The following is a 13,585-nucleotide window of genomic DNA, read 5'->3' as shown; positions in this document are numbered from 1 at the left end:
TAAAGCCCGGGGGCACGGAGAAAAAAATTTTTTTTTTTTTTTTTTTTTTTTTGTTTTTTTTTTTTTGTTTTTCCTTTGACTGGAGCGTTTCGTTTGGGAGCAGCTGGCACCAGAAAATCAAACTGTCAAAGGCAGAATGTGTGCCACCCTTCAGGAGGATCTTAAATATATTTTTGTTATTATATTCATAGTTCTGGCTCACTAGATTCATTGTACTTTTGCAGCTCTTGTAAGGCACAGCAGGGTTGGTGCAATCCACTTGGTAACATCCCCTCCTTCCTTCCCAGAGCTGGTGCCATACATTTGTTTGGATGAAGAAAACACAGAGCTAGGTAGAAAAAACACAAAAGCAACAGCAACAAATCCCTTAAGAGCTTGAGTTCTCCATCAGATAATACACTGGCTGAGGTGGACAGAGATGCTTAGAAGCACATGGACAATGACACTAATAAAAAGAGAGATACAAAAGAAAGAAATTAAGCCACAAATTTTTCAGCTCTCAAGCAGGAAAAAAACCCCGCTGCTTTTGTTTCCAGTATAGTAGGAGCAAGCCCTAAATATTTCCATACCTCATCCCAGCTCCCTACACCACCCTGAGTGCTCAGAGGGCACAGGAGACACTTCCCAGAGATGTGAGCCAAGGCAGGTGCCAGCCTGAGCCCTGCAGACCCCTGGCTAAGCTTTGCCTGTGCCTGAGGCAAACAGCGGTGCAGTGGTTAATGTCAGCCCCGACCACATGATCACACTCAGAAAAGGTCAAAAGAGTGATTTTTCATTTAAAAACATCTGTGTGTTTAAAGAACAAAACTTTCTCATGTGCAGAAAACCAGGGGTTTCCAGTACTTTTATTTCCAGAGTTAAAGCCGTGCTTTTCAGCTTTGTTTAGGGTTATGGCCCATGTAAACATGCTGTGTAAACCACACACTACACTCAGCACACAGCATTTCCACAGGCAGGGATAATTGGGGGTGCAAATCTCCCTCTCCATGGCTCCTTTTCCCTCTCCAGGCTGCTCAGCTTTCCCCACTGTGCTCCCTGGGAGAAGCCAGACACCCTGTTGTTGTCCTTCCCTATATGAAGACGTACACATGCCTCTAATCCTAAGGGTGTAAGTCTGCTCTGGGCTGTCAACAGGCCTTAATTGGATACATCCAGAGAGATGATGCATTGGGAAGAGGCCCTGAATTTAATAGGAAAAGGGAGGCTGCAGAGAGGCACCAGGGGAATGTGGAGGGGGGATTGGAGGACTGCCCTGTGCTCCAGGGAGCAGTCACACCTCAGCTGGTAAAACCTTTCAGTTCCCATCCAGCTATCAGCCCTACATCAATGGGTATTACTCAAGATTTAAACCCTCTGGTTTGTTTTTCAATACCTGAAGACATGGCTTGTGGTATGAAAATCAAAAGATTCCCCCTTGCTTCACTGGGCTTTTCCCACTGAAACTGCAGAGTAATGAAACCACCATGCTGCAAACAAATTCCTCTGAATGAGCTGGACCATCCAGGCAGATCTACGGAGCAGCTGCTGCCTTCACCCCATGCACATCTCCACCCAAAAAAAAGCTTGTCTGGGGAAGCCTGTCACTCCCTTCTCACCTTGGAACAACCCTGGTTGTTCTGATAAACCCCAAACTCCAACAAATTAAGCCAAAATACTTGGATCATTTAGTCCTTCATGTCCCAGGTTTGTAGGGGGGTGCAGAGGAGCTCCCAACTGCTCCCAGAAGAAATTACTGGAAGAATTAAAGGATTGTGTGAAAGAGGAAGCTCAGCTTCTTCAGCCTCACTGCCTTCCAGGAGCAGGCTCTGAGAAGATGGACTGGCAGCAAGAGGAACAGCGAGCTGCCAAGGCTCAGCCTTTCTCACCAGGAACAACCTCTGGGAAACAGGTAAATTTCCACAGAGTGAGGCTTTCCCTCTCCAGCTGGTCCAGCTCACTGTGCATGCACAGTGACAGAGCAGCTCTGCAGGAAGGCCAAATGTTTCAAAGAGATTTGAATGGAGAAAGGTGTGAAGAAGGTGATCTCTACCCTGTGCTTCACCTTCCCCTCTCAGAAGAGTGACTTGTCTCCTCTGAACGTGATGATGCAAGAGTTAATTACCAAAAAAAATGGAAAAATTACATTCACTGCCAGCAGTACTAAGTGTAGGGATTTTGGCCCAGTTACCAAAATGGCTGAGCAGAACTTGATGTTCTCCTGAGCTGAGGGCTTCTCCCAGAGAGGAGGTACATGTGGGGACAGATAATAGCACTGATCCTGCAAATAACCATTTCCTGGCACATGTGACAGCTTGGAGCCAGACCCTGAGACGACAGTGGAAACCCAGTCCCCAGGAGACTCCTGCTGATAGCATGGGGGAGCTGGGCTACTTACCAGATGTGAATTTGAATTACCAGGGTGAATCATGTCTTCTTATCAGATTCCCCACTGAAATGACCTCAGAGGAAAGAGCGGTCCTCCAGCTTTGCAGGCAGCACTTCCAAAAGTGAGCACAGATGTGGAGTTCCTCCACAGTCACAGCTCCAACTAAGGAGCTGTTCAGGAGAGACTTGGAGCAGCTCAGCAGGGTTATCCAAAAGGTCCCCACTTTGTGGTTTGTTGGTTTGGTTTTTTTTCCTCATATGTTTTTATTATTATTATTATTATTATTATTATTATTATTATTATTATTATTATTATTAAAGCTGTTTCTTATTTTCAGGTGGGGATAGAGGGATTGACTCAAGACACTTTCAGGACAGTACTGGGTAAACACCATCCTCCAAAACCATGCCTTTTAGAGACATCTTAAGATGAACACCCTGAAATTCATTGGCATTCAAAATACGAGGTGTCTTATGACAATGTGGGCTAAAATGCCCACGGTACTCTAAACAAGTGGTGCAGACAATCCCTCATTTACAAGAAAAAAAGAAATTCTTTGCTCCTGGCATGAGAAAGTTTACTTTCAGCTTAAAGAAACGACCGTGTGGTTTTGGGGATGGCATTCCGTTCTGCTGGAGAGCAGCACCCTGCCTGCCTGTACATCCGTGGTTTTGTAGCTACATTACAACCCTGGAGAGCTCTGTTTACATATTTGACATGTTTCCTTGTGCAGAACATGAAACCAAATTACAGTGTAAAAGCCATTATGGCTTTGCTCTTGCACCCTTTTCCATCCCCTTCTCCCATTGCTTGGTTTAGATCTAGCTGGGCATTTTTAACTGTGCTGGGTCACCTGGCACTGCTTCAGGCAGGTTTATTTGCTGGTGCACAGGGAAATCATGGAAAAGCGGGTGAAGCCACATGCCAGGCAGCAGGGAGAAGACGGTGGGGCGGGGGTGGGATGAGAAATGCCGAGAACCCTTCATGCATGAACAAAGCAGACGTGTCGATGCATTTATGCAAAATTCATTCTGCTGTGAATGGAGAGGGACCCAAGACAAACAACCCGGATGGGATGCAGGGGAGCGATCCCACGCTCACGACTGGACATGCTCTGCATCCCAAGGCTTGTGAGCAGCAGCAGCAGACGGGGAGAGTGGCAGGTTGAGGGGCAAGGGCCGAGGAGGGGGGGGTCTCCTTTCAGAGGAATGCATGTTAATGAGCAGTGCCTCTGTCAGGGGGTCTGGCTGCCCGGCTTGCTGATGCCAGGGGGGTCCAAGCTGTTCTCTGTTGATGCCTCTAATCTGGGTGGGTGGCTGGGTGTACAGCAGATATGATCATAAAATGGTAATTTACTTCCTAAAGAGGCACATAATCCCTATTGCTGCCCAAGACAATATTCCTTTCTTGCCTTTCTTCTTGCTTCTAGAAACAACAAATGGCATGGAATTCTGCTCATGTTTCATTAGTGGTAAATCTCTCTTGGTTCTAGGAAGATGGGACCAATTTCCGGCACCTGAGGATTTTTGGTTTGACCTTCATCTCTGAAAAAGTCGGATTGAACCTCTCTGAGAGTACGGTTGGCTGCTTTGCTCTCTGCATCATTCTTTGTTTCTTTTATCTATTTTCTCTACAGTACACAAAGGGAACACAGTGTACCAACCCCTGGTACTCACTGTTCTGTTTCCCTTAGATGACTTGCATATGTGCTCTTGAAAAATTATTCTAAAAACCAAGGGGGGGAAGGGAGTGGAAAGAAAAAAAAAATATATCCCTTGAGTGTTTGTCAAAATTGTTTGGAATCTCCTCTGACATCTCATTGTGTTCTCTCCATCCTCCCCTTACACAAATCAGCTAGAGGCTACAACATCAGCCATGTGGTCTGAGCTTTACTCCAGCCAGGAGCAGAGGAGCACTGGAGGCCATGGGGGTGCAGGGGATCCCTGTCTGTCCTGGCTGGGAGCAGGCAGCCAGGGAGGGACAGCATCCTCCAGCCAGCTCTGAACTGACTTTCAGGGTAACGCTCTTCCTCAGCCAACTCTCTGCAAATGAGGCTTTTCCAAGCCAGCCTACCTAGAAATCCCATTTCTCATTTCATTTAGCTCCCCAGAATGCTGAGATCATTCCTGAATCATGGCACTGATGGCATGTGACACATCCTTGTAGCATCCCTCACCTCGGACCCTTGGCATGGATCACCTCCTCCAGTGAGGCAGAGCAGCAAAGCAAAAGTGCAAATAAGGAGCAGTGGAGTTCCTTTGCAGAAAGTTTGCAGAATCCAGCTTTCCCAGCAAGTCAGGTGGGAAGCAACATTTCCAGTCATTAAAGCAAGGAGATGGTGGGACAGTTTTCCAGTCCTTTTGTACTGGGAGTGAACAGCCAAACTGTGCTAGGATCAAGACTGATTAATTCACAACCAGGATGATGTGAGGGGGCTGACAGAGCTAAAATGCAGATTTAATGACCTCAAACCCCTTCAGGGCTCTGCTCCCAGGCAGAAACTCTCAGCAAGCCCTGAACAGTTTCCTTTTTATCCAAGATAGGAACATTTCCCTTTCAAGACATCCTGAACTTCCTAGTCCTTGGGAGGTTTAGGCTCAGTAATGCCCAGTGCCTGCAATGTCTCTGAAGGATTTTGAGTTCTAATCCTCAAACAGTAGCTTTACCTTTCTGTGCTCCCTTTTCCACCTCTATTAAACAGAACAGAAACGAAGCAATGTGGCTGTGATAAGGCTTAATTACTCACTGCACACTGAAAAAAAAAAAAAAAGAAAAAAAAAAGAAAAATATCATGACTTCATCCAAGGAAGGAGCATTCCAGCCTGAATTTGCCTGACAGTCAGGGCCAGGCTCATGACACAGCTCTGCAGCCTCAGGCAAAAGACCAAATTGGCTGGTCTGTAGTTTCCAGGGGAAATGAAGACAAAATTTTGGACCCCTGGAACTAACTTTAGACTGGGAGACTGTGTAACCTAAGCTGAAGGCCTTCAGTGGATCAGCCAGTACTGGAAATGAGCTCAGCCACGTACAGCAAACCTACATTCCTCCTGTGACAGCCTGTGCACAGTGTCCAGTTCATCTTTTTCCAGAACTGGTCTCTGATCACTCATGGTTCCTCCATTAATGGTTTTGCTTAGTGGGATTCTGCCCTCATCCTCCAGAGCTTAGTGGTTCAAAGTCTGGCTCGGCTATAAATAACAAAGACATTTGCAAAGCAAATCATCTTATTAAAAATGGGGATTTTTTATCCCTCCAACCACAACAAAACTCTTACCGTTGAAGAGCAACAGGACTTGGCTGTGAATTGGGAAGTTCAAAAAGGGCCACTTGCAGAGCCGACAGACAGACACCCTCCCTCTTCTCAGCAAGATCACCCCAAAGGAAAGGAATGGCTTCTCCATTAAAAGTTGCAGGTTTCCTCTCTTTCCACTCCTGTTGAAGATTACTCTATTTGCTGGCTCTGCTGGATCTTTGGGGAATTTTCTTCAGCATTATATTTATTAGACAGAATAAAACTGCATGGCAGAGAACTTCATCATATTTCTCTTTAATTTTCTTATGGTATTTTCTTACCACTCTTGGAGCCCTTGCTCTACCATGTTATTTCTTTTAGTAGTCAGGATATTTTTGTGCTCCTGTCTTCTCCTTTTGTGGGCTATTCCAGACATACTTCAATTTTAGACATCTTTGCTGCTGGTGGAAGGTTTGCTGCAGCAAGTCTGGATGAGTGCAATTGTGGGAATGGTAATGGGGCAGGAGGGGGCCTCTGTTTGTGGGAAAGATGTAATAAGAATCCTTTTCCACAACTTCTTACTCCATAGAAGCCCCTGTGGGGTACCCAGAGGAGAACAGGGTGTGTTCTTTAGTCCGGGAATGAAAACGAATCCCAGGATCTGTCTGTGCCCAGCAGCCTTGGGAAAGAGTCCCCGTTCTGTTTGGAGCCCTTGCTCTACCATGTTATTTCTTTTAGTAGTCAGGATATTTTTGTGCTCCTGTCTTCTCCTTTTGTGGGCTATTCCAGACATACTTCAATTTTAGACATCTTTGCTGCTGGTGGAAGGTTTGCTGCAGCAAGTCTGGATGAGTGCAATTGTGGGAATGGTAATGGGGCAGGAGGGGGCCTCTGTTTGTGGGAAAGATGTAATAAGAATCCTTTTCCACAACTTCTTACTCCATAGAAGCCCCTGTGGGGTACCCAGAGGAGAACAGGGTGTGTTCTTTAGTCCGGGAATGAAAACGAATCCCAGGATCTGTCTGTGCCCAGCAGCCTTGGGAAAGAGTCCCCGTTCTGTTAACTGTGCCTGAGCTGTGTGGTTTTTTCCATACACTGGAAAATCAAGCTCAAACAATGGCATAAGGCAAAAAAAAAAGATTTTATATATATATATATATATTATACACGTATGGTTACTTGGTCTAAACAACTTCTGCACAGCTGGGAAGAAATGCAACAAAAGGCAGTTCCTGGGGGACTGTCTCTCTAAATCACCAACCCACACCAACAGCCAAGTGTTGAGCACACTTGTCTGTGACAGGAGTAACAGGGTCAGGAATCAGCCACCTAAAGACCCATTAGTCCCTTCCTATAATTCTCTGTTGTAATGGCTCAAAGGGAAGCTTCAGGTCAATCAGCTCTCCAAAAGCAGGAGTGCCACCAGCAAGAGGAAAGAAGAAATGGCATCTCCAGTGCTCTGTGATCAGGCTGCACTCATCTGCCTGTGCTCTGCTCACCCCAGCTGGAGCATCCCTCCGGGAATAGGCCTGTCAGAGGCTTCCTCCAGAGGCCTTAGCAAAATATCCAAATCCCCCCTGCTCAGTACAACTGACTCCAGCAAGAGAGACTAACAGGAGCTAATGCACTCACCCAGCATAAACTGTGGCAAAGGAAAACTGATGTGCAAGGAGAGGCTGTTTGCAAACTTATAGCAGAAGCAGGAGTCGGGGGGAAAAAGCCAGCTCAAGAATGAGGAAAGCCATTATTGCTGAATTCCTCCTGCAGCTGACAACAGGTAGTGAGCAGCATCTGCTTCCAGGTCTGTGGAAGACACAAGATTAGAAATCAAACTGCAAAACTACCCTGCACTGGTGTTTGCATTTCTGTGCTGGTGCAATATTGCTGACTGGCCCTCTTTGGCTCTGAATATGATGCTGTCAGTACTGAGAATATTTCTTAATCAGCACTGAAGGGTGGCTGCCAGGAAAGTAGAAGTGGCTGTCTCTCAGTCTTGCTTCTGCAGAAAGGGCGATTGTTAAAGGGGGGGCTGTTTGACCTTTCCATTTTTCAAATCTGTATCTCTTCGCCAAGACTGTGTCATTCTTTGTAAGCGTTTTATTGTTCAAAACAAATCTTATACTGGGAACTTGCTTTTTTATCTCCCTTACTATGTTGCCAGTCGGCAGCCTCACACTAACAAGTGATGTAAGAGCCATCTCAAACTAATAACTAAGTATCTAAGGAAAAGCCAGCTGCAGACATGGGCAATGTCTGCAGTGAACTGAGCAGAGAGGTCACAGAAACAGCCCTACAATAACAAGAAAGTGCTCTCCAGCTTGTGCTTATCAGCAATCCCCCAACAGGTAAACAAGGCGCATGGGCAGATATTGCTGAGAGATACCACAACAACCAACCAACCTGGGATGCAAACTCCTCAGAAAAAGCCTTGACAGAACTATGACAGTCATGCAGAGAACCTGGCGTTAAGATATCCAAGGATGAGAAACATTTTAAGTCAGGACATGCTTAAAATGTTTTAAAGCGCCTTGAGAACACTGGGGCAAGGATGAGAGGTGGGGATGGCTGACAAACAGGCAGCTTATGTATTCTGTATATTGCTGGGCACTGCACTCAAACATACCTTTCATGGCATTCCTGATGAGAAGCCAACACAAATACCACTCTGATTAATCAGGAAGCTACCCAGCAACAACATGAAAAGTTTGCACAAGACCAACAAGCACACAACCTACTCTGAAAGGTATCTGGGTGAGGAAAGGTGCTCTTTTCATCAATACAGAAAACCCCTAAGGCTCAGTGCTTGTGCAGATAATGAAGCCAAACATGTTTACACACCAGTGATCATTACATGCAGCGATTAGTGGAGATCTTAGGTTAATTTTCATCTCCACAAGCTAACAGACTGATGACCTGCTGCCCCATCTAACCTCTCCAGAGTGACAAGTCAGGTGCTTTCCCAAGACAACTGTCTTGTTCCTGGGGGAAACAAAAACTTTCCCATCATCTATATGATTAAAAAGGTCAATGAACCCCATGCACTCAAACTGGTGTAATAGGACCAGCTGAGCTAAAGCAAAAATTCTTTTTGCTGGAAGTAAATAGCACACTGTTATCTCCCCAGGGGCCAGGCAATAACAGGAGGCATGTTCCCATTCACTCTGCCAGTGTGTGATATGCCACTGCTCTGCCTATAAATACAACAGCTTTTTTTGCCTTTTTTTTTTTTTTTTTTCCTCCAAGCAAGGCTGTGACAACTTCATCTCAACTGGGTACAACAAACACGCCTGAGTTGTGGCTACACAGCAGGGCTTTGTGTTGTGTGTGTGCGTGGTGGTGGTTTTTCCACCACAGGACCACATGTTACCTACTGTGTGGTGTGGCTGAGCTCCTACCAGTGTTCAGAGAAAATCAGGGCAGCTCTGGAGCAGCTGCAGGGGCACAGAATGCCTGGGGACGTGTCCAAAAAACAGCACCTGAACTGGAGCCACTGGCCTTTGGTCTGCACAGGGAACTTGAATGAGGAGGAAGTTGTGAAGGCACAAGCAAGGGTCCAGAGGAAAGTTCCTTTTACAGTGTGAAATAACAAATGAGACAATGACAAAAAGTCAATACTGGGCTCGAGATTCTGTCTTGATTCTCTGCCAGCTAACCACGCTTTGTGCATTTAGAACTGACCTGGTCATTAATTTGTTACAGACTTGTGCAATGTGAGCAAGGCCAAGTCTCTTGCATAAAGATGTTTTCTCTTGCAAGCCAACTGGAAATGCTTAACATTTACTATTCACAGAGAGATCTGCTTGTCATATCTGTGACACAGCACTCCTCTCTGCACTGCCCACTCAGGACACCTCTTGGATAATTAGATTCTTAGAAAAACTTTTCTGCATCCAACCAGAAGTCAGCCAAAGTTGATTAGTGTGATAAGTTCTCTGTCTCTAATAAGGGACAACAGTGGGGGCTGAAGGAGGAATATACAAAGCAGCTCTTATATATGAAGAGCCTTTCCCTCTAAAAATCATCAACAAGCAATGTGGACTTTCCCAAATCAGGTTGCATCTGAACTGCTGCATCTGCTCATGTACAGCTCTGTTTTCCAGACATCTATCTAATGGTTTTTTGAACTCATTTGGATGTAATTCTCTCAAAGAGACAAAAGGTAAAGTTATGGTAACTGGAGCTATTTATGTTACAAAGGAGACATAGGAGAAGGGGGTTAAAGCTAATGAATGGCTTTGGGAATGGACAGGACCTTTCTCAGAATAGAACAATAGGGTGCTTTTATGGAACTGGGAGGCAGAAAACACAAAACTATTAAAAAAGAAAGAACACTCTTTTGTATTATTCGGCATTAGCCTTCAGAACTCATTGCCACAAGCTCATTCCCTGTGCTTGCTGTGAAGAGACCGTCTATCTCTGAGGTGATGATGGTTGGGAGAGGTGACTCCTGTACAGCTCATTGAATCAACCCAGCCACAACTTCAGCCAGTTCCAGTTGGGTGACTGGGACTGAATTTCAACTCATCACTACTAATCAGGCTCAGAAAGAGAGAAGTTGCTGCCAGGGGCCATCCTTGGTGAAGAAACAAGTGAACAGGCAGGGGTAAGAGCACCCCTGAACGCTGACCACTGAGCTCCACCTGAGATCATTGCTCCTTGCTGGACTTGCAGGAGAGGAAGAGGAACACGCTGTCCTTACCTGGGTTGCAGCTGGCTGACCAATGACCACCCACCCTGGGCACTGCTGGTCACTGTGGTGTGAGACAGAGACGTTGGAAGCCCACTGATCCAGGAAGCCTTTGGGAGTGTAAACGCCACAGTCTTTGATGCTGGTCATTTGCTCAAATTCCTCACAGACTCCATCGCCGTCGTGGAAATAGCACCTGCTGGGCTCATCTGCCAGGGGAAACAGAGAAAACAAACTACATGTGTCTGCAGGGTAGTTCCTAGGACTTGATACCATCAGTGGTCGTGTATCTGCTGTGTCAGGTCACTGGGAGGTGGAAGCATTCTGGGTCATACCAAGGTGATTTAAATAAAACCAAGCAACAATAGCCAACTTTTGTATTGGGCAATTCCCTGAAGATATTTCCTAATGTTTGGGGGGTTCTGCTTATTTTCATCTATCTCCTTTTAAAAGAGATAGAAGAAAGCAGAGATAGAAAATACATAGACAGGCAAATGTGGGTGTTGGCATAATTCCACCAGCTGGAATGGAAAAATGCCAGCAGAGGGTTTGGTCTAAAATGTTTCCCTTTTTGTTTTTAAAAGACATCTGCAAATCAACAACAACAACAGCAACTGTGGCTGTAGAGAAGGAGAAAACTTCCAAGTTCACAGTTGTAGTGACCAAAGGGCCAAACAGATCTGTTTATCCAAGGCAGATACAGTACACACAGTGTGAGGGTGAGTTTGCCACATAAACACACGGCTTCAACCAACATGACTCAGATTTGACCTGAAAGGATCAAAAGCAGCAGGAGACTTTATTATCCTTGCCCATTTATTCTGTGGCTTCTCTAATGAGACTGCCAACAAAGATGCCAAATTTTTGAGGTTGTTTCTGTAACACTGGCCCATTAAAAACTGAACTGAGATCCATCTACTCTTTTCAAACAGACTGCATAGCAATAATGACTTTCAGTCATTAGAGTACTCTGTGAAATGGAAACCTTTGACCTGTTGGTATCCTATTTTGTATTGTATTATCATTGCCAGTCCCCAGAGGTATCCAGTTCTGACAGCCTGTTGTATTTTTGTCTGGCAAATAAGCCTGTTGAAAAAAACGGTAGGAAATTAGCCAGAGCTGCTAGCTGGACTGATGGAAAGGATCCCTACGGAGAATCCTGTCAGTAGCATTGGACTATCATGAGCTAGGTGTCAGAAAATCCAAGGGCTGCTCAATTTTGAGCTACTTCCAATCTACTAAATCCCCTGTTTATTTTTTCTCCTGGTTTACACAGTGAAATACCATCATGAGCCAGAAAACATCAGTTTATTGCTATTCAATTATTTAATGACTTTCACTCCTTTTCCTCCTGTGCAAGATTCCAGGTCTTTGAGAGGGTGGCTTTGAAAGAATTGAGAAGTCTATCAGGGAAAAATGGCATTGCGATTTGATTAATCACAGCCTCTGTGGACAACTTGTGTACATGGATAAATGTAGGGAACTGTGTATGACAGGCCAGAGCTCCGAGCTGGTGAAAAGAAGCACAAGTCTGGAAGTGTTTCAGCTGTATGAGTGCAGTCCTGAATGAATATTCCCAGGGTGGCCAAATTTCTTGACCTTACATGTCACATCCTAGCATCTTAATTTGTCTGGGAGCCACCAAACTTATACCCCACCCCTCAAAGTGCTCAGAGGAGGGCTTGGGGGAGTGTTTCCCAGACAAGAGATGACAATGGCTCCTGGGGTGTCTGGGTGGATGTGCTGATGGGCCCTAAGGCAACCCAGCAGTGTCACCCCCATGGGGCTCATTCATCCCTGGGACAGCCATGCCCTGTGTCTGGCTAGCTCAAGGAATGGGTGGAATGAGAATGTCACTGTGATGGCCATGGAGACAAACTCTTGGTTCCCTCACCTTATTCTTCTGCATCTCCTGTTCCTCACCCACATCAAGGCATAAGTCAGGTATCATGACAGTAGGATACAATTAATTGGCTTACCCACTATGTCCCAGTTTGAGTGAGAGGCCCAACAGAAATCTCTGAAAAATGTTCAGCCCTAAAAAGACTGAGATCAGCAATCAAAAATCCTCAGAACCAAATGCCAAACAGATGCAAATATGTATTTTTGGAAAAAAGCACTTTGTCGTTTTATGAAAAGAGGCTTATTTCTGTAAAAAGGGGTGGGGGGATGAAAGGAAAATACCTACCCTGTTAAAAAGACCTGACCTTCAGCCTATGAACATATGCACAGTCAGATATGCACACACACAGTGAAACATCACCACCCTGCTGCACACCCACGCTGACAGAAACACTGACACACAAACGCACGGGCGCTCCCTTTACACATCCCCGACTCAGCCACCCCCATGAAACACATACCCACAAACTCACAGCCTAATTTTAGGCACATGCATTTAGACAGTGTTTCCCGGCCTTCCCAAAGCACTGACTTCTTTTCACGACAGGCACTGAAGTAAGCACAGCATTTATAGAGCAACACACTCCTGCACTGGCTCCAAATGCTCCCTTCTAATGCGATGATAAACGTAATGGGCTTCTGATAAGATCATGTGTTTGGGATAAAAGAATACTCAAGGCCTACTTCAGCCCGATGACTTAATTCGTACTCACACGGAGGGGAAAGCAGCCCCTGAATAGCTGTGATCCAGGACAGTGTGTGATCCTAACAGAGGCTAATTTGTTCCTGATTATACCTAAGACCCCAATAAATCTGTCTGCTCAGAGTCTGCCAAACCCGAGGGAGGAACCAAACAGAGAGCCTGAGATGTCTGAATTAAATGGGGGCTGCCTAAATGATTAACCAAGTCCTGCTGAACTGCAGAACTGCTCACTGTCATGAGCTCTGGAGTTGTGCTGGCCCTGGAGTGCCACTGCATCCATGGGACAGCACCATGCACAGAAGCTGAGAGATGAGGCACCCACTTGCCTTTGTGTGCTCTGAAAAATGATGAGGGAAACTGGCTTTACAACCCTGGTTATTTTTAAGGAAGATCCGTTGCTCTCACTATTGACTCATCACACAGTGTGCAGAACTCTGCATTGAGGGGAGTGCCAGTGAGAAGAGGGGAAGGCCTTTCCTGCCAGTGGGCTTCCCAGTTCTGAGTGATGGCAAACAGGGGATTGTCATTAAATCCTTCCCAAGCACAAGGGCACCAACCTTCAACAGCCAAATGTGGTGCATCACTGTGTGGGCTGCCAAAAACTAGCAGAGGTTCTTCCTTCAGGTGTTGAGCACCAGCTCTGACTCTGGTGGTCTTGGATGATGGGTAGGTTACATGTTGAGCTTTACATTTTCA

General features: G+C 45.7%; 1 protein-coding gene across 1 annotated transcript in view; it reads right to left on the bottom strand.

The window, feature by feature from the left end:
• PAPPA (pappalysin 1) overlaps positions 1-13,585 on the bottom strand; it is a 174,957-nt gene that overhangs the window by 60,348 nt on the left and 101,024 nt on the right. The window contains exon 10 of the mRNA XM_041474999.1: positions 10,297-10,493. Coding sequence (XP_041330933.1) covers positions 10,297-10,493 — 197 coding nt within the window. The remainder of the gene's footprint in view (positions 1-10,296; positions 10,494-13,585) is intronic.

This window comes from Pyrgilauda ruficollis, unplaced genomic scaffold (genome assembly GCF_017590135.1).
Source record: "Pyrgilauda ruficollis isolate IOZ18807 unplaced genomic scaffold, ASM1759013v1 scaffold34, whole genome shotgun sequence".
NCBI classification, from domain to species: domain Eukaryota; kingdom Metazoa; phylum Chordata; class Aves; order Passeriformes; family Passeridae; genus Pyrgilauda; species Pyrgilauda ruficollis.
This window is presented reverse-complemented; position numbering and strand designations above follow the sequence as displayed.